Genomic DNA, 26,951 nt, shown 5'->3' on the forward strand with positions numbered 1-26,951 from the left:
ATATATATTTTAAAAAATGTTTTAATTTATTGATTTCCGAGAGGAAGAGAGGGAGAGACAGATAGAAATATCAATGATGAGAGAAGAGTATCATTGATCTGCTGCCTCCTGCACACACTCTACTGAGGATCGAGCTTGCAACTGAGCATGTGCCCTTGGCCGGAATCAAACCTGGGACCCTTTAGTCCACAGGTTGATGCTTTATCCACTGAGCCAAACCGGCTAGGGCATCCTATTCCATTTTTATTGTAATACCTGTCACACAGTGCCTGGCACATAGTAAGAACTTAATGTACTGCAATGATTTGATTTGTTATGTGCTGTTTCTAGAAACTCTGATGTCTTTGAAAGCAGTAATTACGCCTTAATTAATCTTAGTTGCCCAAGAGCCTAATCAACATTCAGTTTTTGCCATGAAGGATGTGTCTCAGATCTTCCAATGTTTCAAAAATTTAGATACCCAGATTTCAATATAAGATTCATTCATTTTTTAAAAAAATAAATGTTTTTGTTGATTTGATAGATCACTGTGAGAGAGAAACATCGATCGGTTGCCTCCACATTCATCCTGATCAGGGATCAAACATGCAACCTGGGTATGTGCCCTGATCAGGAATCGAACTGACAACTTTTCGGTGCATGGGATTACGGTCAACCAAATGAGTCACACTGGCCAGGGCAAAGGTCCTCCCATTTAAAATGTTAGCCACAAAATCAGATTTATTAAAAAAACACCATGCCGGCCAGACAAAACTTATTTCTGAGTAAAACATAGCTCACAGCCTACCAGTTTTCAACCTCTTCCATTCTTTAAATGTTTTTGTGGAAAAACTGGTTAGATAAGATTGATTCTTTACATGTATATTACAAAACTAACCAAGCTAAATAAAGTCTGTAAATTGAGAATGTTAAAAGAAAGGTAATTTATTATGTGTGTACCTTCCTTGATCTTTGTTCCATTATTGTCATTGTAGGTTTCATAATAATAATACTTATGACTTAAATATTTAATAAGTCTCACAAATTGAGATTGAAGGTGAAAATTGCCATGTACTCCTATATGCCTAGTAAATGTTGAGTTGCATTGAAATTTGATCAGTATGATAATGGAAGGTAATTGATCCTAAAATATTGTTGAATTGAAAATTGGTCAGTATGGTAATGGATTAACGAAAATACCTTTTAAGTTAAAATTGTACAAATTTGGTTATAATTCTCTATAAAATGAGGACTTTAGAGGAACTATTCAGGTGCTCCACTTATAAAATTATTTGTTATTTTTTTGCTAGTATGAACACTACCTATGGCTTTACTTGGTTTGTTTTTCATTTGGCTTAAAGTTTTGCTACACACACACACACACACACACACACACACACACACATATATATATCAGCCCATACTCATGATAAATTACCTTTTTTTGAATATTCCCAAATACAGAATTTATTTGACTTAATTATTTTTTATTATTTTTTTTAAAATATATTTTATTGATCCTGTACAGAGAGGAAGGGAGAGAGATACAGAGCCAGAAACATCATAGAGAGAGAGTCATCGATCAGCTGCCTCCTGCACACCCCCCACCGGGGACATGCCCGCAACCAAGGCACATGCCCTTGACCGGAATCGAATCCGGGACCCTTCAGTCCCCAAGCCGACGCTCTATCCACTGAGCCAAACCGGTCCCGGCTGGCTTAATTATTTTTATAACTAGTGGCCCGTGCACAAAATTTGTGCACAGTAAGAGGGAGTTAGAAGAAATATTTTAATATTGTTATTTGCCCTTTCTCTATAATAGAAGTCAAGCCGTGCTGGGTGGAGGACACAGCCTTATGTCTCCCTGCCTCGTGGAACATGCAGTCCCGCCCCCCATACCTACTGCACACACAGCTTCTTGCTGATGGGTTGTTATGGTGTGAGGGCATCACAACCATTTGCATATTAGCCTGTTATTATTATAGCTATATAAACCAAGAAACTAATCCAATCTTTTATAACTAGTATATAGAGGGATTTTTATGGCTGTGTGTTGAAGCCCCTTAGACTGTGAAAGGGTGTTGCAGATTAATAACTTGATGTTCCTAGTCAAAGGATTTGGCAGTCTATCAGATTTTGGGAAGTATCTCCAAGAACATCCTCTTTTGTATGACTTTAACATGTGGTTGTAAGGTACTGTTCTCTTCTTGAAATATTGTTTTGAATAAAATCAAGTAGAAGTTGTTAAACTTGCTTACACAAAGAATTGCTTCTTGTAATATGCAATGAGAAATTCAATCCTTGTAGGGGACCACAGTTTAGAGGTGCTTGCTAGCGCTTTCAATTACTTGTTCCTTTCAAGGGTGTTTGAATTGGGTCCAGCTGTGGAGAATGGAACATGATGGGGGAAGAATTTTTTTGGTACCTGTAAGTTTTAAAATGTTGGGTCTGTGTTTTTCTCTCAAATGTATATTCTTTATTATTTGTCATCGCAATCCTAAGGTAATGCTTTAGTTTCAAATTTTGAAGCAAAGAATCTGGTTAAACAGCCTAGAAGCCTTGTCAAACTAGATCAGTCAGCTGTTACCAAGAAAGTACTATGTTAAACTGTCTTAGATTTACAACTTTCCCTGTGTCTGTAGCCTTTCTTTGGAAAGATGAAATTACTCATAGCTGGGCAGCCACCCTAAATTAATAAGTTAATTTAATGATATTAAAAATCAAATTATGTTGTGGAAATAACCATTATTTTCTGGATAGTTAAAATTAATTTTCTTTCTTTAAGGCAATAGTTCTTGGCCTTTTTGGTGTCCAAAAATCCTTTTGAAAATATAATAAAACTAGTGGCCTGATGCACGAAATTCTGTGTGTTTGTGTGTATGTGTGTGTGTTGCTGGCGGGTGGGGGGGGGTTGTCCCTCAGCCTGGCCTGCACCTTCTCCAACCTGGGACCCCTAAACTGGCAGTCGGACATCCCTCTCATAATCTGGAACCGCTGGCTCCTAACTTGGATGCCAGCAGATCTTTTTATTTATTAAAAATAAATTTTTTAGGGCAAAAGTTTATGATTTTTAATTAAAACTGAAAAACTGTCAGGGTCAGGAATGATAGACCCATTCTAGGTGGATGGGATCCTGGGGTTGGGGAGTGGGGAACATTGTTGTCAGAATTCAAATGGGGTCTGTGGATTGAACCCTAATGCCATTTGAATGGAGACTTTCTCACGTGGTTGGGTAGGAGTGTCTGATACATGGGAGTATCGGGGCATCCTGTCATGTGTAGAGCATGCTCTCAAACAGCTCAGAAAAAGACAGGGGGTGGGGGGTGGAATGGGTGTGTATGTGTAAATGCATACACTCACAAATAGTGTAACTTTGCTATTTCCGACTCCACTTTTGTGCACCTGCTACTGGCTAAGATCCATAACTCCAGAATCAAGGCTTTGCAGAGCTTCCTCAGCCTTTGGGCCACGGCCAGGGTGCAGGAACCCTGCAGACAGGCCCGAGGGCACAGTCCCAGCTGAGGTCCAACAGGTGCCACTGCTTTGTTTCGGCTCCAGTATGTGAACTGGGCTCTGTTTCACGATGGGTTCTGCTGGGGCTTTGGCATTTCTGTGCTTCCTGGTGGCGTCTGGCCGTGTGTGATGGCCAAGCTGGTGCTCCAGCGGCTGCCGTTCCCTTAGCCTGAGAAGACTGTGCGGTAAAATACAGGGAAAAGATTGCATCCTAAGCAAGTTAGGCTGCCCCGTTTCACCCTGAAGGAATCAACAGCACCCATCACATAAGGTGTCCTTTGAACAGAAGCTCAGAGAGCTTCCCTGAGCATGTGTGCAGTGCCGGCTTTCTGGGACCACAGACCAGCAGCGATGGCCACTTGATGGCCACTTGCGGGTGAAGTTGTGACGCTGAGGCGACGCCGGGGTGAATCTGGCTGTCCGGGCCTATGTCTCACAGTGAACCTGCGGTGGGGCTCCAACAGGCGACTCAGGGAACTGACATAGCCATTCCCGTACCGCTGCAGATTCTCAGAGCACCTTTAAACCATCCCTGTTCTTCTGGAAAGAAGGGCTTTTTCTCCCACTGCCCTACCAGCTCTGTACCTCTGCGCCCTCTGTGCACCCCGCCAGCATTGTCCAGTGCGGTCCGTCCAGCACCGCCTGTCCATCTGCACGGCACCGAGGCTGCCTGGCCACACGCGCTGCCGCCGCCCCTGCCCTGGCGGTGGGCTCAGTGCGCCTGCGCAGAGCTCTTACCTGGACCACTCGTCCGTCTGGTCGTGACGGCCCTAGTCTATTATTAGAATCCCATCCACGAACTTCAGATTAAGAGTGCCTTTTTTAAAGGCCTGGGCTGGGGGCAAGGGCTGGCTAGAAGAAGTCAACGGGAGAGAAAAGGGTACATAATGCAATACATACAACAAAAAAGATTAAAAAAATAAATAAGACCATAAGCAAAATTACTATGTTATGAACTAATTAAAAGATAGAATTTCTTGCGAATTACATGTATAGTCTTTTCATCTTTCACTTTTACTCTTGCCAGGCCTGTCTTTGGGGCTTTGGTTGAACTTTTGTCTTTATAATAGTGACATATGTTTGTATATATTTAAACATACAGGAAAATATAAAGAAGTAACCTAAATCTCGCCAACAACATAGGTACTCTTGGTATTTGAGATTTTATAATGAGGTTTTACATAATTGAAATTACAGGGTATAATTTTGAGCTTTGCATTTTCATCAGACATTATAATATAAACATTTCTTTATAAAATTATCAAAATATAGTACTTTAAAAAAATATTTTGTTGATTTTTTACAGAGAGGAAGGGAGAGGGATAGAAAGTCAGAAACATCAATGAGAAAGAAACATCGATCACCCCCAACTGGAGATGTGCCCGCAACCGAGATACATGCCCTTGACCGGAATTAAACCTTGGACTCCTCAGTCCACAGGCTGACACTCTATCCACTGAGCCAAACTGGTTTCAGCTAAAATATAGTACTTCATATGAATATAACAATGTATCATAATTAAAGGCTTTATTTCTTTTTGGACATGCTTTCATTTGTTTCCCTTTGTAAATATCATTGAGATGAACATTCTTATACATAACCAGTCAAGATGTTGCCTGATTTCTCCACTAACCACCTCCCCCCCTTTCTATACACACACACACACACACACACACACACACACCTTTCTGCCCAACACCAGGATATATAGTAAAGTGTTGTGTTCATGAGTCATTTAAATTAGTCTTTGTACATCTGTCCCTTTGTCTGTCCTTCCTTCCTATCCGTTTTCTCCTTGAGTGTGGTTATAATAGTATTTTTGAAGTACAATTAGGTTCAGTTGTTTCAGTTTCAGTTTTTTTTTTCTTTCCAGTTTTAGTTTTCTCATTTTATTTTACTTTTTACATATGTAGAACATTAACATGCTTTCCAAAGTCAAAACTATTCAAAGCCAACACCTTCTTGTATACTTTATCTGCTGACTCCTGATCAAGGATTGTCCTTCTGGTACCATCAATAGTAGATTTATTTTTCTGCATGATTTTTTTTTATTTTTTTTAAATATTTTTAAAATTAAATTATTACCTGTGTACATATTTTACCACTGCCCCCCCCATCCCATACATACCTACCCTTTTCTGCATGATTGTCATCAGCATATAAGCCCACTTTTGCTCACTTGAAAACCAAACCAAACCTGGTTTCTCTCCTTTCTCATTGGCCCTTCTTCTTAATCTCCTTCATTGGTTTCTTACACCTTGGCCTCTTAATGATCCCAGGCCGCAGTCTTTGAGCCATTTTATTTTCCATCTCCATCTTGCAACCATGAACACCATCTATAACACTGGTGATTACAAAATTTCTATATGTAGTTACTGAATGAGATTTGTATATCCGACTACTGCCTTTGCACACCTTTACTGGAAATGTGCCTGCAACCAAGGTACATGCCCTTGACCGTAATCGAACCTGGGACCTTTCAGTCCACAGGCTGACACTCTGTCCACTGAGCCAAACCGGGTAGGGCAAGCAGCTTCTCTTAACTGGATTGTTGCAGTAGCCTCCTGTTTGTGTGCCCTGCTTCTGCCCATGTCCTCCTGTTACATCTTTTCAGTGAAGTGATTTTTTTTAAATGAAAGTCTCTTGTTCTTGTTAAAACAACCTCCAGTCACTCTCATTTTTACTCAGAGCAAAAGCCAGAGTCGTTAGAGTGGCTTAAAAGATCCTGCATGATTTAGCTAGCTCCTGTTATTTCTCTAACCTCTTCTCCCTTTACTCTTGCCCTTGTTCATGTCCTCCGGTCACATTGGCCGTCTTGCGGTTCCTTAGACATGCCAAGCAAGTTTCCACAAGTTTTTGTCCTTGCTTTGCCTCTGCCTGGGGCATTTTTTCTTCTGGTGTTATTTGCATAGCTAGCACCTTACTTCCTTCAGCTCTTTAACCAAATGTCAAATTTTCAATGAGGCTTTTCCTGCCCACCCTTAAAAAAATTAGAAGGTCCTCAACTTATACTTCCTGTCTTACTATTTTGCTTTATTTTTTTCTCTCCATAGATATCAGAACCTAGCCTACTACATATTTAACTTATTTTTTAGTCCTATGTATTTTGTAATTCTCCCTCCTCACCTCTCCCATTAAGCTCCATGAATACAGAGATTTTTTATCTTGTTAATTGTTAAAATTCCCAGTGCCTATTAAATTATAGGAACTGTAAGATCTCACTTAATATTGTCAATAGGTTCTTAGAACTGTGACAAAAGAATGTATAATGAAACCAGTTTTTCCATAGGCTAATAGATAAAAATAAGAATTAAGTTCCTGCGGGGTGTCATCAGTGTTCTAAGACAGTGTTTCCCAAAGTGTGGTACGCGTACTCCCACGGGTACGGGAAGAGTTTGGTGGGGGTATGCGTTGCACCGGAGTTTGGTGGGGATATGCACTGCACCGTGCTTAGCTGCGCCTAATTCTACATTCTCATGAGTAAGAGGGGTACTCAGCGTTACAAAAATTATAGAAGGGGTACACATATGTCAAAAGTTTGGGAAATACTGTTCTAAGAGAATGACATTGAGGACCTGCTGTATCAATTAAAATTAATTGAATGAATAAGTTAATGAACAAAATGGTCAGGGCCTTGGATAATTGGTCTCCTTTTAGCCCTTCTAGATTTATCTTCTACTGTCCTGTCCCTCTTGCCACATTCCACACGCTGATCTTTTCTTAGTTCTATTTTATACAATGCTCCCTCCTGCCTCAGAACTTTTAGATGCTTTATTTCTTCTTCTTGAAATACTCTTTCTTGCCCTTCTTTTCCTTCTGTAGTTGGTTTCTTCTCATCCTTTAGATGCCATCTCAAAAGTTCTTGTTTTAAAGAAGCTCTGTATTAAGACTCCCTACTATATGCTCTCTCTGTCATATAGTCTACGTATTTGGTCTTCCATCTTTACAACTAAACTGAAACCTACACAAAAGTAGGGACCTTGATTGTACTGCTTGTCACTGTATGTATCTGAATAGTGAATCCGCAATTAGTTCTTTTTTTTTTTTTAAATATATTTTATTGATTTTTTACAGAGAGGAAGAGAGAGGGACAGAGAGTCAGAAACATCAATGAGAGTCATCGATCAGCTGCCTCTTGCACACCCCCTACTGGGGATGTGCCTGCAACCAAGGTACATGCCCTTGACCGGAATTGAACCTGGGACCTTTCAGTCCGCGGGCCGATGCTTTTTCCACTGAGCCAAACCGGTGCTGGCCACAATTAGTTCTTATTGAATGTCCGTCTCTAGCTCTAAAGTTCTGCCTTAAGGAAGTGGTAGGTCATCCTATCTAATAAAAGGGTAATATGCAAATTAACCATCACTCTGTCACAAAGATGGCGGCACCCAGTCCTCTCAGATCTACCAGAGTCCCTAAGTCCTGGGGGGATGGCCCCTGAGAACAGGCAGTGTGAGCAGCCTGGTGGAATGCTTGCTTCGTCGCCGGGCCCGGCTTGGGCTGGCCCCCAGGAGCCAGAGCGGACAGGGACAGGGGGACCGGCCCGCAGCCTTCTGAGAGAGGAGACAGCAAGCCTGTCTCCTGCGGAAGCAGCGTGGCTCCCTTCCACCTCCCATGGAATCGGCGTGTCCCTCCCGGCTCCTGTGGAGGCAGCACTGGGCCTCTAGTGTGTACTATAATTTATTCCTAGAATGATCTGGGCCAGTTTCTAAAGCTGGGAAGCACTGGGTGATTCTAAAAGGAGTGCCATCCCTGGCTGGGGAGCTCAGTTGGTTAGAATATGGCCCTGAAACGCTAAACTTTATATAACTTATAAAGTGATCACCCTGTTAGGGTGACCCCCGGTGAGGGGATAGAAGAATTAACCCATTAATGCATAAATAAGTAAAACAACAAATTGATGTTTCTTTCTCTTCCTCTCTACCTCCATCCCTTCCTTTCCCTAAAATTAATCAATCAATAAAAATAAAAGGAGTGCTAATGTGGACTTACTTGTACTCACTTGCTCTGAGCACTCGTGCAGGGACACTGTAGCTTTCTCCCCTACACTACAGAAGTGCTGGCAGAGACCATGGTTTCTTTGCTGAGCCCTCCGCTCACAGAGCCAGCAGAGGGGAGCCATATTTGAGTCTCCATCAATCTGGCTAACAATGTTTGTCCCACCCCATTCAACTTCTGGCCCACCCAAGCTGTTTCCAGTGGATTTTCCATACAAATGGCCTATCTTATAAATTACAGCATAGGGAATATAGTCAATAATCCTATCTAATAAAGAGGAATATGCAAATTGACCATCACATCATAACAAGATGGCTGCACACACAGCAGAGGCCGAGTTATTGATAGAAGCCTTAAGCAATCAGCAGGGACCTGAGGCTGCATGGCGCTGGACTGGGCAGGGGACCTGAGATTGTGCCCTCCGCCTTGTGGGGCTTGACAGGGGACCTCAGGCCACACCCCCTGCCTGGTTCCAGGCTGCGGGACCTTAGACTGCACCCCCTACCTGGCAGGGCTTGGCAGGGGACCCCAGGCCATTTCCCCCACCTAGTGGAGCTTGACGGGGGACCTCAGGCTGCATCCTCCGCCTGGCAGTTCTTGATGGGGGACCTCAGGCCTTATCTCCCACCCCAGCACCAGGCTGGGGGATCTGAGGCCGTGCCCCCTGCTCCAGAGGGGCATGTTGGGGTCTAGATCTAGCCCAATGGGGGTGGGCCGGCTGGGTCTGGATCTCGCACATATGGAGGGGCAGGGACTTACAATGGGTCCTGTGTTGAGCCCCAGACTCTGTCAGAAGGAAGATTTTCATATATATTTTACTAAATTTCTTTCATCTCTGACACTTCTATTATAGAGAAAGGGTAAGTAGCAATATTAAAATATTTCCTCTAATTAATCCCCTTTTAATGTGCATGAATTTCATGCACCAGGTCACTAGTTTTTAAATTTTTTTTGGGGGGGGTCACTAGTTTTTTAATAACTATGTATGATGTCAAATGGGTACTAGATTTATCAGGTGATCACTTTATAAGTTATATAATGTCTAGTCACTGGGTTGCACACCCTGAAACTAATGTATTAATAATATTGCATATCAACTGTAATTGAAAATAAAAAAAATATTTAAAAAATAAGTGAGAAAAAAAAGAAAAGGAATGGTGGTAACTATTACTGCTGTTCCTATTATTAAAGAGTACCATTTTTCCTAACCTTCCTTGTAGGTTGGTTAGCTGAATAGGAATATTCCCTCTTGTGACGTAGTATATAGCAAAGTGAACAAAATGTGATATGCACTGCCTTTCATAGTGTCTGGGAAACAATAGATACTCAGTAAATACTCATAAATTCGCAAGACAGTGAGAACCACAGCTTGATTACATATGGGTATATGACTTAAATGTATGACAAAAATACTAGGTTTTCTCTAATAGAGTTATGGACAACAGAGATGAAAACAAAAAATAAAGCTATGTTGAAAAACATGGATTGGAGTAGAGCTTGTCACTGCAGTTTTGGGTTTCTTAGTGCTGCTATTACATTTGTAATGCTCTGTATATTTGTAAGAATGACTCTACCATAACCGATGCCAAAATAAATGTCAATATATATTCTCTTTCAGATTTACTAAAAATTTATCTCCTGACAAGATAAATCTAAGTACCCTTAAAGGAGAAGGTGAACTGAAGAATTTGGAGTTGGATGAAGAGGTGCTCCAGAATATGTTGGATTTGCCAACATGGCTTGCTATCAACAAAGTTTTTTGTAATAAAGCATCTATTAGGGTGAGATTTTGATAATGTGTGAAAAGCATTTTCGTTTTTTTCTTTTTTAATTTCATCCTTATATTTTTAAAAAAGTATTTTGCTTTAGATAATTCTATAAAGAAGCATTTTTATTAACATGGCTTAAAAAGGCAAATACCTTTGTCTAAATCAGGGGTAGGGAACTTATTTCTGCCAAGGGCCATTTGGATATTTATAACATCATTCGAGGGTCATACAAAATGATCAAAAATTAGTCTGCTATATTTGGTCAAACATTTAGTTAACTCACCCCTAATGCCTTGGCAGGGCCTGACCAAATGATTTCATATACCTTACTCAGCCCATCGGCCGGCTGTTCCCCATGCCCCAGTCTAAATAACTACAAGAATATGTACCTTATGAATTTAGTCATATGCTAACATATTAATTACTAAATTATAGATTTTAATTTTTAAAACATTTAATGTTATTAACATTTAAATAAAATTATTGGAAATTTATTAGTAAAATATTCAAAGATTTGTCACATGTGACAGTTTAAATTTGTTATAAGTAAACACTTTTAAATGAAGACATAACTGATAAGTTATCTTAATCTGTGTATTTTTATTTGAAGTTTAGTCTCTTTTTCTCATTTGTTTATTATTTTGAGAATTTTAAAATTGTCTTTTGTTATTACTACTAATTAAAACTTATTTCTACTTGCTTTGACACTAATGTCTTATCACTTCCAGTTCTTAAAGAGTATGCCTTGTTTTAAAGTCTGCTCAGTGTAAAAAGTGATTGCTAATTTGTTTCATAAAATTAAAATTGGGCAGTAATGAGAAAATTGTAGAAAAAAGTTAGTCTTCTTTAATTTTTTGTTCTAACATCCTTAAACCCAAATATCTCCAATGACATGGTATTTTAGTGCAAGTTATGTTTGAATAATATTTATTTGCTATTGCCTACATTTTATAGCAATGGCCTTACTTCTGTATTTGTCTTGAATATCTATGAAAATATTGGTCAGAATTATAGAATATAAAACATTGTTAAGTGATCAAAATATTGATAATGTTTTTCTGTGAAGTTTTAACTAAATTGTGAAATTAAAATGTGTTTTAAGGGTTGGGAAAAGAAGATATTTAAGACAACCTAACATTTTTATTTAAAACAATGATTAAACATATGAGTAGTCTTTTATATAATACCAGTGCCCCGGTGCACGGATTTGTGCACATTGGAAGGAAATTAATTAGAAGGTGGCCATCAGGACGTGATCGGGTGAGATGACCTGACATGTCCTGGAGCCAGCCTCCAGTGGTTCCTGGCCAGCCAGCTGCACCTGGGGTGCACATGACTTGAAGGTCATCTGCAGAGTGAGCGGAGTCCTTCCGGCAGGTGGGGTCTCTGGACCTGGCCTGCAGGGATCGGGCTGAAACTGGCTCTCTGACATCCCCCACGGAGTCCCGGATCACAAGAGGATGGTTCTCCAGTGACACACACTGGAATTGGGCTCCCTCCTCTCTAGTTCTGGGGTGCATCACTGGGGAATTGCTGCTGCCAGGTCACCACAGCTTGGTGGCTCCTGCGTTGAGTGTCTGCCCCCTGGTGATCAGTGCATGTCATACCTACCTGCTGGTCTGATGGTCGTTTATCCTTTTATATACATAGATTAGGGGTCCAGTGCACAAATTTGTGTACCTTGAAAGGAACTGTGGGCTGCGAGGCTACGGTGGGCAGGGAGGCAGGTCGTAGCCTATCTGCCATGGCCCCCTAGTCCTCTGTATGCTGGCAGCCCTGCCCCTGCCACCACCGCTTCCACACGCTGATGGTGCTGGCCCCTCTTGCACCCACTGAAGGTGCAGAGCCATTGGGGCCAAGGCCAGCAGTGGGTGTGAGTGGGGCTGGCACAGTCAGCGGCTGCTGCCCCTATCACCCCTTAGGAGCAGGGGGAGGTGGAGAAGCCCTGACGGGCGATCGCAGCCAGCAGCCTCCACTCACATCCGCTGATGGTGCCGAGTGATGGGGGCTGACGCCAGGCACTGGCAGTGGGTGTGAGCAGAGGCTCCGGCATCAGCAATGGGTACAAGTGGGGTCAGCGCCAGCGCTGGCAGCCAGTGCAAGCACCAGGCAGGACCGTGGCGTGCAGGAGTAAATAACCACCAAAGGCTTGCCTTGATGGCAGTGACTGGTGTCCTTGGTCTGGTGTCCCTGCTCACCTGCTTCACCATCCCACCATGGCCAATGCCCACCTGTTCCACACACGCTCCCTGGTGGTCATCACACGTCCTAGTGACTGGTTATTCAGTTGTTCAGTTGTTTGGCTGTTCAGACTGTTTGCATATTAGCCTTTTATTATATAGGATAGATACATCTAATTTTAAGAGTATGAATGAATTGCTCATTTTATTTTGCAATTTAAGAAAGAAGTCATCTGATACAATTTGGTATATCTGTCACTATATTAAGAAAGAAGCTGTGTTGGTTACTGTTTTACATCTTTTTAATGATTCATTTTAAAGAAAGAAACTTCTTTTTTTTTTAGATCCCGTGGACAAAGCTAAAAACACATCCCATCTGTTTGGTGAGTTCTGAATTGCTTCAGAAATAAACATTTATCTAAGCGTCTAACTTTTAATATAAACACATTCTAGGATTAGAAATTGCACTTGTATAAAATATGATTTTCTCAGCAATATGTGGCTACTTCTTACTGTTTTTCTCTTATGCTCCTATAAAACACACAATTTTCCCACCAGATAGTAAGTGCCTTGAGAAAGGACTGAGTAGTACATTGTCTTCTGTTTTGATACTTGTCTCTTTAGGCCTTTAGAGTGGCACTTAAAGTGACTCCTTTCACTTAATATTTACTTAGCTCATAAAAAAATGAAAGAGGACATAGTCTTAAATGTTTTTATAATATACATAAAATAAAGTATCTAATTGCTTACAGTTTTACTGCATTTCTATTAGTCCTTAGATAAAGTAATAATGGAAATGAGTACATGTGAAGAACCACGAAACCCTAATGGCCCATCACCAATTGCAACTGCTTCAGGACAGAGGTAAGCTATTTTCATTAATCTGTATGACTGGCAAAGGGAATTCTTTCCTAGAGTCATCTTTGTTTTTTTCCTTCTTGATATGCTGTTCCATTGGATGAATCATTGGTAGATTTATGCATTCATTGTTTTGTGTTTTCTTTTAAACTCTATTTTTACTTATAATCATCTCTATTATTTGTGTAAGGAAACATAAATTAAAATCCACTAACCTCAGACAGTCTCTCTTTCAGTCACCTTTCCCATCATAGATTGTACAGTTTTAGTATACACTATACATTACAAAAGTAGCAGGATTGAATTTAGTCTCTTTTACTACTATTCATCTTATTTTTACTGATATTTAAATAGTAATGATCAATAAAAGGCAGAGAAGTAGCAGAAAATGAAAGCAGAACAGGTTAGGCATTCTATAAATCAGATGGATATCATTCTATGCATCAAAAGAGTTTTTATGATTTTTTTATTTTAATATATTTTTATTGATTTTACACAGAGAGGAATTGAGAGGGATAGAGAGTTAGAAACGTCGATGAGAGAGAAACATCGACCAGCTGCCTCTTGCACAACCCCCACCGGCAATGTGCCCCCAACCAAGGTACATGCCCTTGACCGGAATCGAACCCAGGACCTTTCAGTCCGCAGACAGATGCTTTACCACTGAGCCAAACCGGTTTCGGCGCTTTTATGATTCTTAAGAGTTAAATTGATGCCTAGAAAATTATAGATTTTTTAGATTATTATAAAATTGACTAAGTAAAGAATGCTTGCAAATTGGATTTAGACAAAAGCCTATGATTTTGAGACTTAGTTTTCATTTTACTCATTGATTTTCAGTTGAGGCCAATTTTGCTGCCCAGGGGACATTTAAGTTTTACAGTCTGAAGTGCCAGATCTGGATGAAGACATAGATTTAGGAATAATAGTCATATTGATTGATGACCATGAAAATAATATACTAGTTGGGCAAACTTTTACCTTCCCTCTGGTCAAAATATATTGGTAGATTATATTCTAGTTATACTGTACTATTTAACATTCTTAAAATATAGCCTCTGCTCTCCTACTTATCCGTGCCTTTGCTCATGCTTTCTCCATTCTAGAGTTTCCCTTGCTTCCCATCTCTCCCTTTGGAAACTTCATCTTTTTTTCCTGGATATATTTCTTCCTAGTTATAAGCAATTTCTTCCTCTACCAAATGTACTGACGAGTCCCTTTTTAAAAAACAATTGCAAATTGCCTCATGTTTTAGTTACTGGGGTGTTTTATTTCCTCCCCAAGTAACTTGTGAGCCCTATAATGCCATAACTATATTTTAGTTTTCCTTATGTCCCAGGGTTGTTCATGTAGTGTATGCTCAATAAGTATTCGCTGAATTGAATTAGAGAATATGAACTTTTTTAACCTTATTCCGAAACTATGAAATTATATTTTACTGGCTCCTTCATCCTTCTTTGTGTCAAGAATTCAGCTTTCTTATTTGTTATAGATGCCTGCTGTCTGGACTGATGCTTTTTGAGATGCTGATATAAATAATTTAATTTAGGAAATAACCTCCAATTTTAAAAATCTTTTTATCATTTTGAGAAGAGCATTTTATAACTTACAAGTGACCACGCGAGGCTGTTATTTAAACAAAAATTTTTTTTAAGCCAAAATGAATAAATATTATGGTACATGTTTAAGAATATTAACAGATAACTTTTTTTCTTTTAATGACTTTTTGGCTTTAGCACATTATGTTTTGTTTTTCAGTGAATATGGCTTTGCTGAAAAAGTAGTTGAGGGAATCACTGTTTCTGTAAATTCCATTGCCATCCGCATTGGAGCAAAAGCCTTCAATGCATCCTTTGAACTTTCCCAGCTGCGGATCTATAGTGTGAATGCAAACTGGGAGCATGGAGATTTAAGATTTACTCGTATCCAAGATCCACAGAGAGGAGAGGTAAAGATTTTTTTGTTGTTGTTGGCTTAAAAATTACTTTAGTCCCTGATAAATAAAAGAGTATATTTAAAATAATTACTTCTTATGGTAACCTAGAATCACATACTACTAGATTTGCTTTTTAGATATTTATCTCTGTTTTAATCTTATTGTTAAATATGCGTATTTTAATATCTTTATTGTAATTTTTCAACTCAGAGCTAATAATCCTATTTTAACTTCACAGGTACTCACAATTGAATTTTACAATTACCAAACTAAAATATGTCGTTTAAATTCTTGGTCCCGTGATTCAAATGATCTTTATACTTTATAGTAACATTAAATTACTTCTAATAAAAGTATTAACAACTTTACCATGATGATTATAATTATAAAGATGTGTTACTGAATTTGCTGGAAGAATACAATTTCAAAAAATAAAATTATAGTGACTATCGAGAATGTCATGAAAATTAGGAAGAGATACATTTCTATTTTTTGTTTTTAAATCTACATTTTTCACATTCTGTTTTGTATGAGTAAGTAAAGCCAATCTCTGTGTTCTCTTTAGGTTTTGACATTTAAAGAAATAAATTGGCAGATGATTCGAATAGAGGCAGATGCTACCCAAAGTTCACATCTTGAAATTATGTGTGCACCTGTTCGATTAATAACCAACCAATCAAAAATCAGAGTCACACTTAAAAGAAGAGTAAGTTAACAGGGTTTCCTTTGTGATTCATGTGATAACTATTGGAATTGACAGGAAATTTAAAATAATTTTTAAGCAAAATATTGGCATATTAAAAAAATGCAAAGTAAAAGAAAATATAGTGCCTAAACCAATATTTGAAGAAACCTATTATAATAACATTTTTCAGTCCTCTGGACTTATCATTTAGATTTTTATTTTTTATGATTGAGTAGATTTCTCAGTTGCCAAATAACTGTTGAACATTAACAGTTTTAACATTTCTCCTATCAAATTGCTCAAGAGTAAGTAAACAGTAACCAAAACTACTACCATGTTTCCCCGAAAATAAGACATCCTCCGAAAATAAGACTTATTTACAAGTTTCCTTCTGAGTGAAAGGCATCCCCTGAAAATAAGGACCCCCTAGGCTAAACGAGAGATTTGGTCCACTGATTCTGAAAGAAATGGAGTCACAAGAAATTCACCAGGAAATTCAGGAATTGGATTGTTATGATGATGTTCCAGAAGATGATGACATGATTGTCATTGAATAAATGAGTAAATTCTTGATAATGTAGGATTCACAGTTTGTCTGGTTTGTGTTGACAACTACCGTACTACCTTACCATATACAGGTAATAAATTTCCTTTATTTTCATTTAACAGTAAATGTGTACCGTATTCTTCATGGAAAAATAAGACATCCCCTGAAAATAAGACCTAGTGCATCTTTGGGAGCAAAAATTAATAAAAGACATTGTCTTATTTTCGGAGAAACAGGGTAGCTTTAGAAGATTATTAAGATATGACTGGTAATTAAGATAAATAGGGAGGATTGATACTTAAGGATATAAGAAATTGAAAGTCCACTATGGATTATGATGAAATATAATGAAAGAGTAATGGCTTACTTTAACCATGGCTTAAAGTCTCAACAACATGTATTGTATCACCAGACATAAATTACTATACTAAATTAAATTGAGAAAATTTTTTTTTAGAATATGTGGTTAAAATAGCATTTTTGTTTTTTTTTTTGTTTTTTAAAGATTAAGCTTTTCATCTTTTTTAAAAAAATGTATTTTATTGATTTTTTTTTTTTTACAGAGAGGAAGGAAGAAGGATAGAGAGTTAGAAACATCGATGAGAGAGAAACATTTATCAGCTGCCTCCTGCACACCCCGTACTGGGGATGTGCCTGCACCCGAGGTACATGCCCTTGATTGGAGTCAAACCCAGGACCCTCCAGTTTGCAGGCTGACGCTCTATCCACTGAGCCAAACCGGTTTCGGCTAGCATTTTAGTTTTTAATGAATTTTAATGCCCCTTTTTATACTAGAATTAAAATTAACATAGATAATTAAATGATTTATTACCTTTAAGTGCAAAATTAAATTATTTATGTACTCGTACCTATATAGCTTTTACCTATTTAGGTACAGGAATTTGTCAGTCTTTTTTTTACCACTGTATTGCTAATACTAAGGGATGTTTTTTCCATAATTTTAGAACTCATTAAATATTTGATGGATGACAGGATCCATATTTCTATTCAAAAATAAAAGAAATAAAAGTACATTATAATTTCTATTTCTTGGCCTCATTTTATGAATCTTTTTTTTTTTTTTTTGACAGTTAAAGGACTGCAACGTCATTGCAACAAAGTTAGTTCTAATATTGGATGACTTATTATGGGTCTTGACGGATTCTCAGTTGAAGGCTATGGTACAATATGCAAAATCTCTTAGTGAAGCAATAGAAAAGTCAACAGAACAAAGGAAGAGTATGGCTTCTGAACCTACACAGGTATGCTATTAAATTAACAGGAACAAAAACTCTACTGTAAGTGATTTAAAAATCAGAATGGTTAGTTGTTTAGTTTATGGGGAATAGATTATAATAGAGAAAGAGGAAGGGAGAGAAAGAAACATTGATGTGAGAGAGAAACATCCATTGGTGTTTCACATACAGTTCTAAGGCTAATGTATCAGAATATGTATGCAGAATTATTTTAGGCTATTAGAGGTACACATACTAGTATATCTATATACTTCACTAATATTCTGTGTTTTTTCTCTTGAAAAAACTAGTAAACATACTAATATATCTATATACTTGAAAAAACTAGTACACATACTAGTATATCTGTATACTTGAAAAAGCTAGTAAACATACTAGTATATCTATATACTTCACTAATATTCTGTGTTTTTTCTTTTGAACTTAAAATCTCTTTTTAAAAATGTTTTATTATTGTCTAAAGTTTTACGTATGTCTTTTCCTCCAATTAACGCTCTCCCTCCTCCCCAGCCATTCCCACCCTGAGCAAGCCCCCTCCACTCCAGTACCTGTGTCCATTGGTTATGCTAATCTGTACGCATACAAGTCCTTCGGTTGTTCTCTAACCCCCACTTCCCCTGCCACTTGTCTCTGGATCTATTCTTGTTCATCAAAATTAAAATCTCTTATGTTTCTTCTGCTTTCTAGCTTCTTTAGATATCCAAGTTCAAAGACACACCACATCTTATAAGAGGCACTAGAGCACTTACACAAGTGCTTTTACAAAGCAGTGATTAATTTGTACAGGATATATCATAGTGTACAAGTATACAGCTGATGTATGGTACAGGACTCACATTTCTTTTCTCTTTAATAGATAGAACTAATAATAGTCAAATAAACTGCCTATAATAGTATGTAATAAGTATGTTTTCTAAGACAAGAAAGGCTATAAATATGTGAATATAACTATTCAATTATTTACCAAAGCATTTGGATTCATATTCAAATTGTTATCGTAGATGCAAAAGAAAATGTATTTGCTTGTTTTTCACCATTATTCCTAAGAATATTTAAGTTTTCTTGTGTGGGAATTGCAAGTGTTTAACCTGCAATGCTAAGGCAGAATTGAATCTTTTAGAGCTCCACAGCAACCCCATCTACGCAGCAAGTGAAGTCACCCCAGGCATCAAATGCTCCTGATCTCAATGATGCAATTGTGAAACTGTTCAGTGACTTCGATGTCAAAGAAACCTCCCATCATTTAGTGATTTCTCATCTGGACCTGCACATATGCGATGATATTCATGCTAAAGAAAAAGGTGACTAACGCTGCTTATTTTAAACGATTTTGGTTTTTCTAGAATTTACTATAAAAATGGATTGTTTATCATGTTTATTATGTAATATGTGCTATAACATAACTGGTCATAACTTTATCATTCATAAGCGATACATGCTTGTGAAAGGTGTAATGCTAAACATTATAGATTGCAGTACATTGAGCACCATAGAAACAGCACCCGGGCAAGTGGGAGTTAGCGGGTTCTGGGTGACTGTGCTGCATAGTAGACAAAGGTTCTAGATCACTTTGAAAAACCGTGGTTCCCTAATCTAGATTCTGGGAAATTTCTCTGTCAGAGAGTGTCCCTGGCCCATAGTGTTGAAAGGGTTCAGCAGGTAGTCCTATCTTTTGGACAATGGCTCTCAAACTTTGGCAAGCATGAGAATCAAGCTGGGGATTTTATTTATTTATTTATTTATTTATTTATTTATTTATTTATTTATTAAAAATATATATTTTATTGATTTTTTACAGAGAAGAAGAGAGAGGAATAGAGAGTTAGAAACATCGATGAGAGAGAAACATTGATCAGCTGCCTCTTGCACACCCCCTACTGGGATGCCGCAACCAAAGTATGTGCCCTTGACCGGAATCGAACCTGGGACCTTTCAGGCTGCAGGCCAGTGCTCTATCCACTGAGCCAAACCGGTTTTGGCTGGGGATTTTTTTTAAATGAGGATATCTGACTGGTGTGTCTCAGACCTGAATTAGAATAACAGTGACAATTGCTGCTCTGGATTTTTAAGGCTGTGAGAGTGAATATTCAGACTAATCCTAGATACTTAGCAGTAGAAAACATCTTGCCTTCATCATATATGATCAAAGGGTGGAGCATAAAAGGTGAGGGATATTTGGAATTTGGAGAGGGTTTGTTGTCTATCTTTTTTGTCATTTGGCATAGTTGCTATCTTCTGTTTTAGTGATTTGGAAGGAAAATCCAAAAAATTAAAACAAAGCCAAAATGACAAAAAGAGGGGTCAAAGTTAATAAGGAAAAGAATAGAGAAAAGTGTTTTCTAAGCTCTTTCATTCCTTTATATGTTCCCTCAGAGAATAAACTGAATGACATTACTTAAAGAAAAGCCCCTCTACCAAAATATAGTATTGCTGTTGTACAGATGTGTAATTAGTTCTCTGCTATTCTAAAATCCAGAAATTTCTGTAATGTTTCTTCTTAGTTTTGTGAAAAACTTGCTGGGAAAACTAAATACTTTGCTATTTATCATCTTTATTTTATCCACTTAGTGTAAATATTGGAGTTTTGCTACAGAATTACTATCTTTTATTACTTAGTGCTGCCCTAGAATCTGCTTAGAATATGATATGCCATATATATACTGTCATATTACTTTCATAAAATATTTTTTAAAAACCTGAATTCTGAAACAGTTGGCCAGGAGTTTTAAATGAGTGGTTGTAAGTCTGTACCAGAAATTCTGCTGGTTGAAATAAATTAGAGTTATCTATCAAATGAATGTAGAGAGTGTTTACATAGCTTGTGTCTTAATTTGTATTTGATTTGTCCATGCTATTTTAAGATTGGATTTTTTGTGTTGGAGTTACACTAATTTAGGTACTTCTGACCTTAATTTAGCTATGTGATCTTGGACAACTTATGCAACCTAATAGACTCAGTTTCTTCTTCAGTAAGAGAAAAGATAGTATAGTGTAGTAGTAAATATTTCTTGGCTTCAAAAGCAACTCTATACTTATTGGCTGTATGACATTGGCCTGTTTTACTTAATTTTTTTGTATCTTAATTTATTTAGAAAATGGGCATACTACTAATAACAGTACCTATCTTATAGGGTTGTTATGAAAAGCAAAATAGTAAGTACCTTTATATCTAAAGTATTTAAAACAATGCTTGACATGTGTTTAGGACTATAAATATAAAAGTTGATTGTATCCTCATTTTTAAGCCTAGTACCTTGCAAGTGATTGGGGCTTAATATTTATTAGATTGAATTGCATTTCCTAAAATCCTTAATGTATTATTCACGATAACAGAGAGACAGTTATTACTGTTTGTGCTGTAGGTGTGGCAAATTAAGTGTTTTTGATATTTGCTTAATATTCTTTTCACTTTCTCTCAAATACATCTTCTTTTCCCAGAGTCAAATAGACGTATTACTGGAGGGGCTATGCAGCTATCTTTTACAAAACTGACTATAGATTATTATCCTTATCACAAAGCAGGTATGTGTAAACAATTTCTTTAAATGAAATAAATCTTGCATTATATTATAAAACCAATTTATTTTATTTTGTTTTAATGTAATTTTTTTCAGTTTTTTTATTTTCAAGAAAAATGATTTTAAATATAATGTTATATGCAATAGATGTTAAATATAATGTTACATGCAATAAACATCTCAAGAAACAGTTTTAAATATGATGCTACATGCAATAAATACCAGTTATTCAAGAAAAATGATCTTACATATAATATTACATGTAATATACATTAATATTTCAAGAATAAAAGGATTTTAAGTAAAAACTGTACTAACATAGCATGATATTCATCAACCTTGTAGGAAATATTGAAAATCTGCAAATAACAGGATTATTTACATTACATTCTAGAATATTTTTTTCCTCTGGCTCTATTTTTGTTCATCAGCTTATGTTGTTCATTATATTCCACAAATGAATGAGATCATATATTTATCTTTTTCTGACTAGCTTATTTCAGTTAGTCTGATGCTTTTAAAGTCTATTTTGTCGGATATGAGTATTGCTACTCCAGCTTTTTTTTTTTTCCATTTCCATGGGAAATTTTTTTCCATCCTTCACTTTCATCCTGTGTGTCTTTTGTTTTGAGGTGGGTCTCTTGTAGGTAGCATATAGTTAGGTCATGTTTTTGTATCCGTTCAGCTACCCTACACCTAATCCATTTACACTTAGGGTTATTATTGAGAGGTACTGATTTATAGCCATTTCAATTCTGTATGGTTAGGTTTCTCTGTTTCTTTTTCTCAGCAATCCCTTAGAGCAATCCCTTTAGCATTTCTTATAATGCTGACTTGGTGGTGATGAACTCCTTTAGCCTTTTTTTGTTTTGTTTGGAAAGCTCTTTATTTGATTGTCTATTTTGAATGATAGCCTTGCTATAATTGGTCTTAGATCATTGCTTTCCATTATCTTGAGTGCTTAATGCCATTCCCTTCTGGCCTGTAGAGTTTCTGATGAGAAATAGGTGTCAGCCTTATGGGAACTCCTTTGTAGGTAACAGTTTTCTCTTGCTGCCCTAAGATTCTCTCTTTGTCTTTAATTTTTGGCATTTTAATTATGATGTGTCTGTGCTTGGGTCTGTTTGGGTTCTTCTTGTTTGGGGTTCTCTGTGCCTCCTGAACTTGAGTGACTTTTTCCTTTACAAGGTTAGGGAGTTTATTTCTTCAAATACCTTCTCTATGCCTTTTCCCTTTCTGCCTCTTCTGGCACACTTACTATTCTAATATTGTTACATTTCACAATGTCCCACAGCTCCCTTAAGCTGACCGTCTGGTTTTTAATTGTTGTTTTGTTTTTTTTTTGCTTCTCTAATTAAGTGATATTTTTAGCTCTGTCTTCTATTTCACTGATTTAATCCTCAGCTTCCCCTAATTTGCTGTGTATTCCTTCCAGTGTATTCTTTATTTGTGTTATGTCATTCTTTATCTCAGACTGGTTTGTTTTTTTTCATAATTACTGTATCTTTTTTCACACTTTTGAGCATTTTTAACAGCATTACTTTGAGCTCTGTTTCCGATAAATTTTTTATCTCTGCTTCATTTATCTCCTGGAGAATTCACTAGTTCTTTCATTTGTGGGTTGTTTCTTTGTTTCCTCATTTTGGTTATTTGTTTGGGTTTGTGACTATGTATTAGGTAAATCCTCTACACCTCTCAATCTTTAGTGCAAGACAGTGTTAAACTCAAAGCCTGCCTCTGTCTACAGACTAATAGGATTCCTTGAGGCAGTCATCCTTAGGTGAGAGTTTTTTCAACTGGGTGGGACAGTTGCTTCTGTCTGAAGGCTAATTGTTTTAATCTCCTAAGTGGCCTTAGGGCAAGATGTTTTCCAATAGCAAGTGTCAACTGCCTTTCCCCCAGACTGGGCAGATGTCTATTTGGGAAAGATGTCCACTATGTGAGGAAATGACTCAGCCCAGGAAACTTGGGGTGTCTGTCTTCTGAGTTCCTTTTCACAAATCCCCCGTCCTGATTCTTCTCTCACAGCTCCAGTCCGCTTCACCCTCTGCCAGAGCACAAAGTAGGTGGTTCCACAGGGATTTTTTGTGTGTTGGCCCTTTAAAAATGCCCAAACTTTCAGCTGCCTCTCTCTGGCAGACAGCACCCCACTGCTTTTCACAGCTAGATGCTATGTTTTGCTCTCTGCTGGGGAGCCCAGGTTCGGGATCAGATCCCAGAGTTCTCAGTGGCTCCCCACCACAGCTGAGATATTTCTCTCAGACTTCAGTTGCCACCTGTGGGTGCCCAGCCAGCCCTTTGTTGCCTGTGCCCCTCATTCCAATCTCTGTGTGGTCTCTACCTTTGGTTCTTGGGTATCATCAGCGTTCTCTCCTGTGAGTTTTCTGTTGATTATTCAGGAAGTCTTTCCATATTTCAGTTGTATTTCCAGCTTGTTCCTCTCCCCTGATAGAAGTCTTCACTTCATTCTTTTTTTTAGAGTTCAAGTGAAGACATTGGGCTCAATTAGCTTATTCATTTTCCTGCTCTTTTCAGAATAAGCTCCATCTGTATCTATTCTTTTTCTCCAAACTGCACTAGAAAGCCTGCCCTTTCATTCTCCTTGTGTGTCAGGACCTCTGCTGACGGAGTGCTTTCTTCTTCACACTTAGAGAGCTAATGTAATTTTTAAAGAAAAAGGAGATCAAGGCATTTATTCCCCTCTCCCCTCATAGTATCTTACCAAGAAAATATAATTGCCATAGAAATATCCATGCATTTTTTATATTGAGGTTTACTTAGATTATTAGAAAGTATAATTGTTAGAAATTGTCAATAATCTAAATAATTAATTTAAAACTTAAAAAAATCATAATACAGATGATACATATTTGTGCTACTTTGTTAATTGTTACCCAAAAAGTTTATTAATATATTTGAATTTTTCAATGATATTTTTAGATATATTAAAAAAATTAAAAAAAAAAGAATTTAAAGCAAAAGGATAACAAAGATTTTAGCTAAGTCCTAGAAATCCAGGTACATTAAAAAATTTTTTTCTCTATTTTTGAAGTCTTGTCAGTAAATAAGATTTAATTAGGCTTCTTAATAATTATATATTGATAGGCTCTTCACCTCAAATAATTAATAAAAGTAAAAGAATGAATGTTTATGGCCAAATTAAGTAATTTGACCTTGTGCACACCTCTGCATTTTGGTGGTATGTGGTTTTTAAAAAAAAATATTTTATTGATTTTTTTACAGAGAGGAAGAGAGAGGGATAGAGAGTTAGAAACATCAATGAGAGAGAATCATTGATCAGCTGCCTCTTGCACCATCCCCACTGGGGATGTGCCCGCACCCAAGGTATATGCCCTTGACCGGAACTGAACCCGGGACCTTTCAGTCCGCAGGCCGACGCTCTATCCACTGAGCCAAACCGATTTCGGCAAAAGACTATTTTCTTTTTTTTTTTGCTGGTGTTCTCTGTGATTCTGTGTGGTAGAGCTATGCCAGGTGGTGGAGCATTCAGTGAAGGTACCACCAGCAGTGCTGCTTCCGTTGGAAACTTGGAAACTTTGAGGGACATTTTAGCAAGGGTCGCTTCTAGGTGGAAATCCTCCCAAATTATTTCATTTTGATCTTCTTTCACTCTATTCCAAATGTTTGTTCATATTTTCTAGGAATATTAAAATCTGTAGTAGGTAAAAGCTATAAATTTATTGGGAAATTGAAGAAACTCTTGAGAATATGAATACATCTCATTAAAAGCATAATAGAATAAATGAAAATGGTGAACTTTTCAGTGTAATTTTTTTGTTATTCATTTTACAGGAGATAGTTGTAATCATTGGATGTATTTTAGTGATGCAACCAAGACAAAAAATGGATGGGCCGACGAGTTGTTACATGAATTTGAGTGCAACGTTGAAATGCTTAAACAGGCTATAAAGGACCATAATGTAGGTTCACCTCCTAAATCCCCAACACATGCCTCTCCCCAGCACACACAAACAGGTATTTTACCTATAACAACATTATGGCATTCCCCAGATACTGTGTAAATGGCATTCCTTTGATATTGTATTTACTGAGACCCTGTGCATGAAATTCATGCAGGGGAATGGGGTGGTACCTCAACCCAGCCTGCTCCCTCTCCAATCTGAAATCCCTTGAGTGATGCCCGACTACCGTATAGGCCCGATTTGGAATCAGTCAGACATCCCTCTTACAATCCAGGACCGCTGGCTCCCAACCACTCGGCTGCCTGATTGCCCCTAACTGCTTCTGCCTGCCAGCCTGGTCACCCCCTAAACACTCCCCTGCCAGCCTGATTGAAACCTAACTGCTCCCTTGCTGGCCCGATTGTCCCTAACTGCCCTCCCCTGCTGGCCTGCCCACCCCCCAACTGCATTCCCCTACAAGCCTGGTTCTCCCAACTGACCTTCCCTGCAGGCTTGATCACCCCCAACTGCCCTCCTCTGCTGGCCCAGTCACCCCTAACTGCCATACCCTACAGGTCTGATTGCCCCCAACTGCCCTTCCTTGCAAGCCTGCTCCCTCTCAACTGTCCTCCCCTGCTGGCCTGATCGCCCAAAACTGCCCTCCCTGCTGGCCATCTTGTGTCCACATGGGTGGGGCCATCTTGTGTGTTGGAGTGATGGTTAATTTGAATATTACCCTTTTATTAGATAGGATGGCATTACCTTGAGTGTGTGTGTGTGTATGTGTATGTGTGTGGGTTCATAAAATGTTATTTTCTGTGACTAAGTATTGTGTTTAAACAGTGTATGAAAATCCTTCATCTCATTCAGACCATAGGTGTAAGGAACAAAGCACTTTTTAAAAATATATAAGACTAATACCCAGATAGAATATTTGACTCTTAAATGGTAAGACTTCTCTTATTAATAAATATTTCAGCCAAAAATTATCACATGAGAGTACCTTAAATGTGATGTGAATCCTAGTTTAGGCATGATCAACATGAAAAAATAATTACAATAACTTATATTTTTATATCAATTTATATATAAAGTTTTTTCACATATCTCATTTGAGAAATCAAGAGTTTTATCTTTATTTTTAGTAGCTGTCATAATAGTAAGAGTGACTGTTAGAAAAAAAAATTACAGTAAACTGAGAGGATTTTTTTCTTTCCCACAGAGAAAGACTCAGCTGTGAAAGGGACTCCCAGAATACCTTCAGTATTTTCTCAACAGTCCAAAGTTAAGTTAATGTCTAGTTCTATTGTGGTTAGACTTGCAGATTTCAATATATATCAGGTATGTTTCACTTTATAAATTAAATATTCTGATAAATACGTCTAGTATTTTCTGCAAGCAACTTTTCTAAACTGATGCAACCATTTTGTTTTAAAACATCTTGATTAGTTTTGTGAAGTGACTAAATTAGATAGGATAGAAAATATTAGTTCATCAATTTCTGTGTGTATAGTTTCCCAGGAGTAGGCACATTGTGCAGTTAAGCTCGACTCCTTTAAATTGCCAAGTCTGCACCAGACTTCTGATAGCAATTGCACGTTTAGGGGTTCCATAAGCTGCCCACTGATTGGAGAATTCCCTGGAAAAATTCACAGAACTCGCTGAAATCAACTGCAGAGTCACATTTATTACAGGGGAAAGAATGCAGATTAGAACCGGCCATAGCAGGAGAGCCTAACCTGGAGCCTGGGAGGGTTCTAAATTCAGATCTTGCTTTTCTCCTCAGGACACC

The 26,951-nt window shown here is 37.8% G+C and overlaps 1 protein-coding gene across 11 annotated transcripts in view; it reads left to right on the plus strand.

The window, feature by feature from the left end:
* Positions 1-26,951, plus strand: part of UHRF1BP1L (UHRF1 binding protein 1 like) — a 71,637-nt gene that overhangs the window by 19,337 nt on the left and 25,349 nt on the right. For 8 of the 11 annotated variants that reach the window (XM_045587621.1, XM_036459155.2, XM_036459148.2 and 5 more), the window contains 10 exons: positions 10,106-10,268; positions 12,781-12,819; positions 13,209-13,300; positions 15,053-15,242; positions 15,796-15,936; positions 17,554-17,724; positions 18,839-19,019; positions 21,157-21,240; positions 25,050-25,232; positions 26,382-26,500. In XM_045587621.1, coding sequence (XP_045443577.1) covers positions 10,106-10,268; positions 12,781-12,819; positions 13,209-13,300; positions 15,053-15,242; positions 15,796-15,936; positions 17,554-17,724; positions 18,839-19,019; positions 21,157-21,240; positions 25,050-25,232; positions 26,382-26,500 — 1,363 coding nt within the window. The remainder of the gene's footprint in view (positions 1-10,105; positions 10,269-12,780; positions 12,820-13,208; positions 13,301-15,052; positions 15,243-15,795; positions 15,937-17,553; positions 17,725-18,838; positions 19,020-21,156; positions 21,241-25,049; positions 25,233-26,381; positions 26,501-26,951) is intronic. The other 3 variants (XM_036459150.2, XM_045587620.1, XM_045587619.1) reach the window with 3 other exon arrangements.

This window comes from Pipistrellus kuhlii, unplaced genomic scaffold (genome assembly GCF_014108245.1).
Source record: "Pipistrellus kuhlii isolate mPipKuh1 unplaced genomic scaffold, mPipKuh1.p scaffold_m20_p_3, whole genome shotgun sequence".
Taxonomy (NCBI): domain Eukaryota; kingdom Metazoa; phylum Chordata; class Mammalia; order Chiroptera; family Vespertilionidae; genus Pipistrellus; species Pipistrellus kuhlii.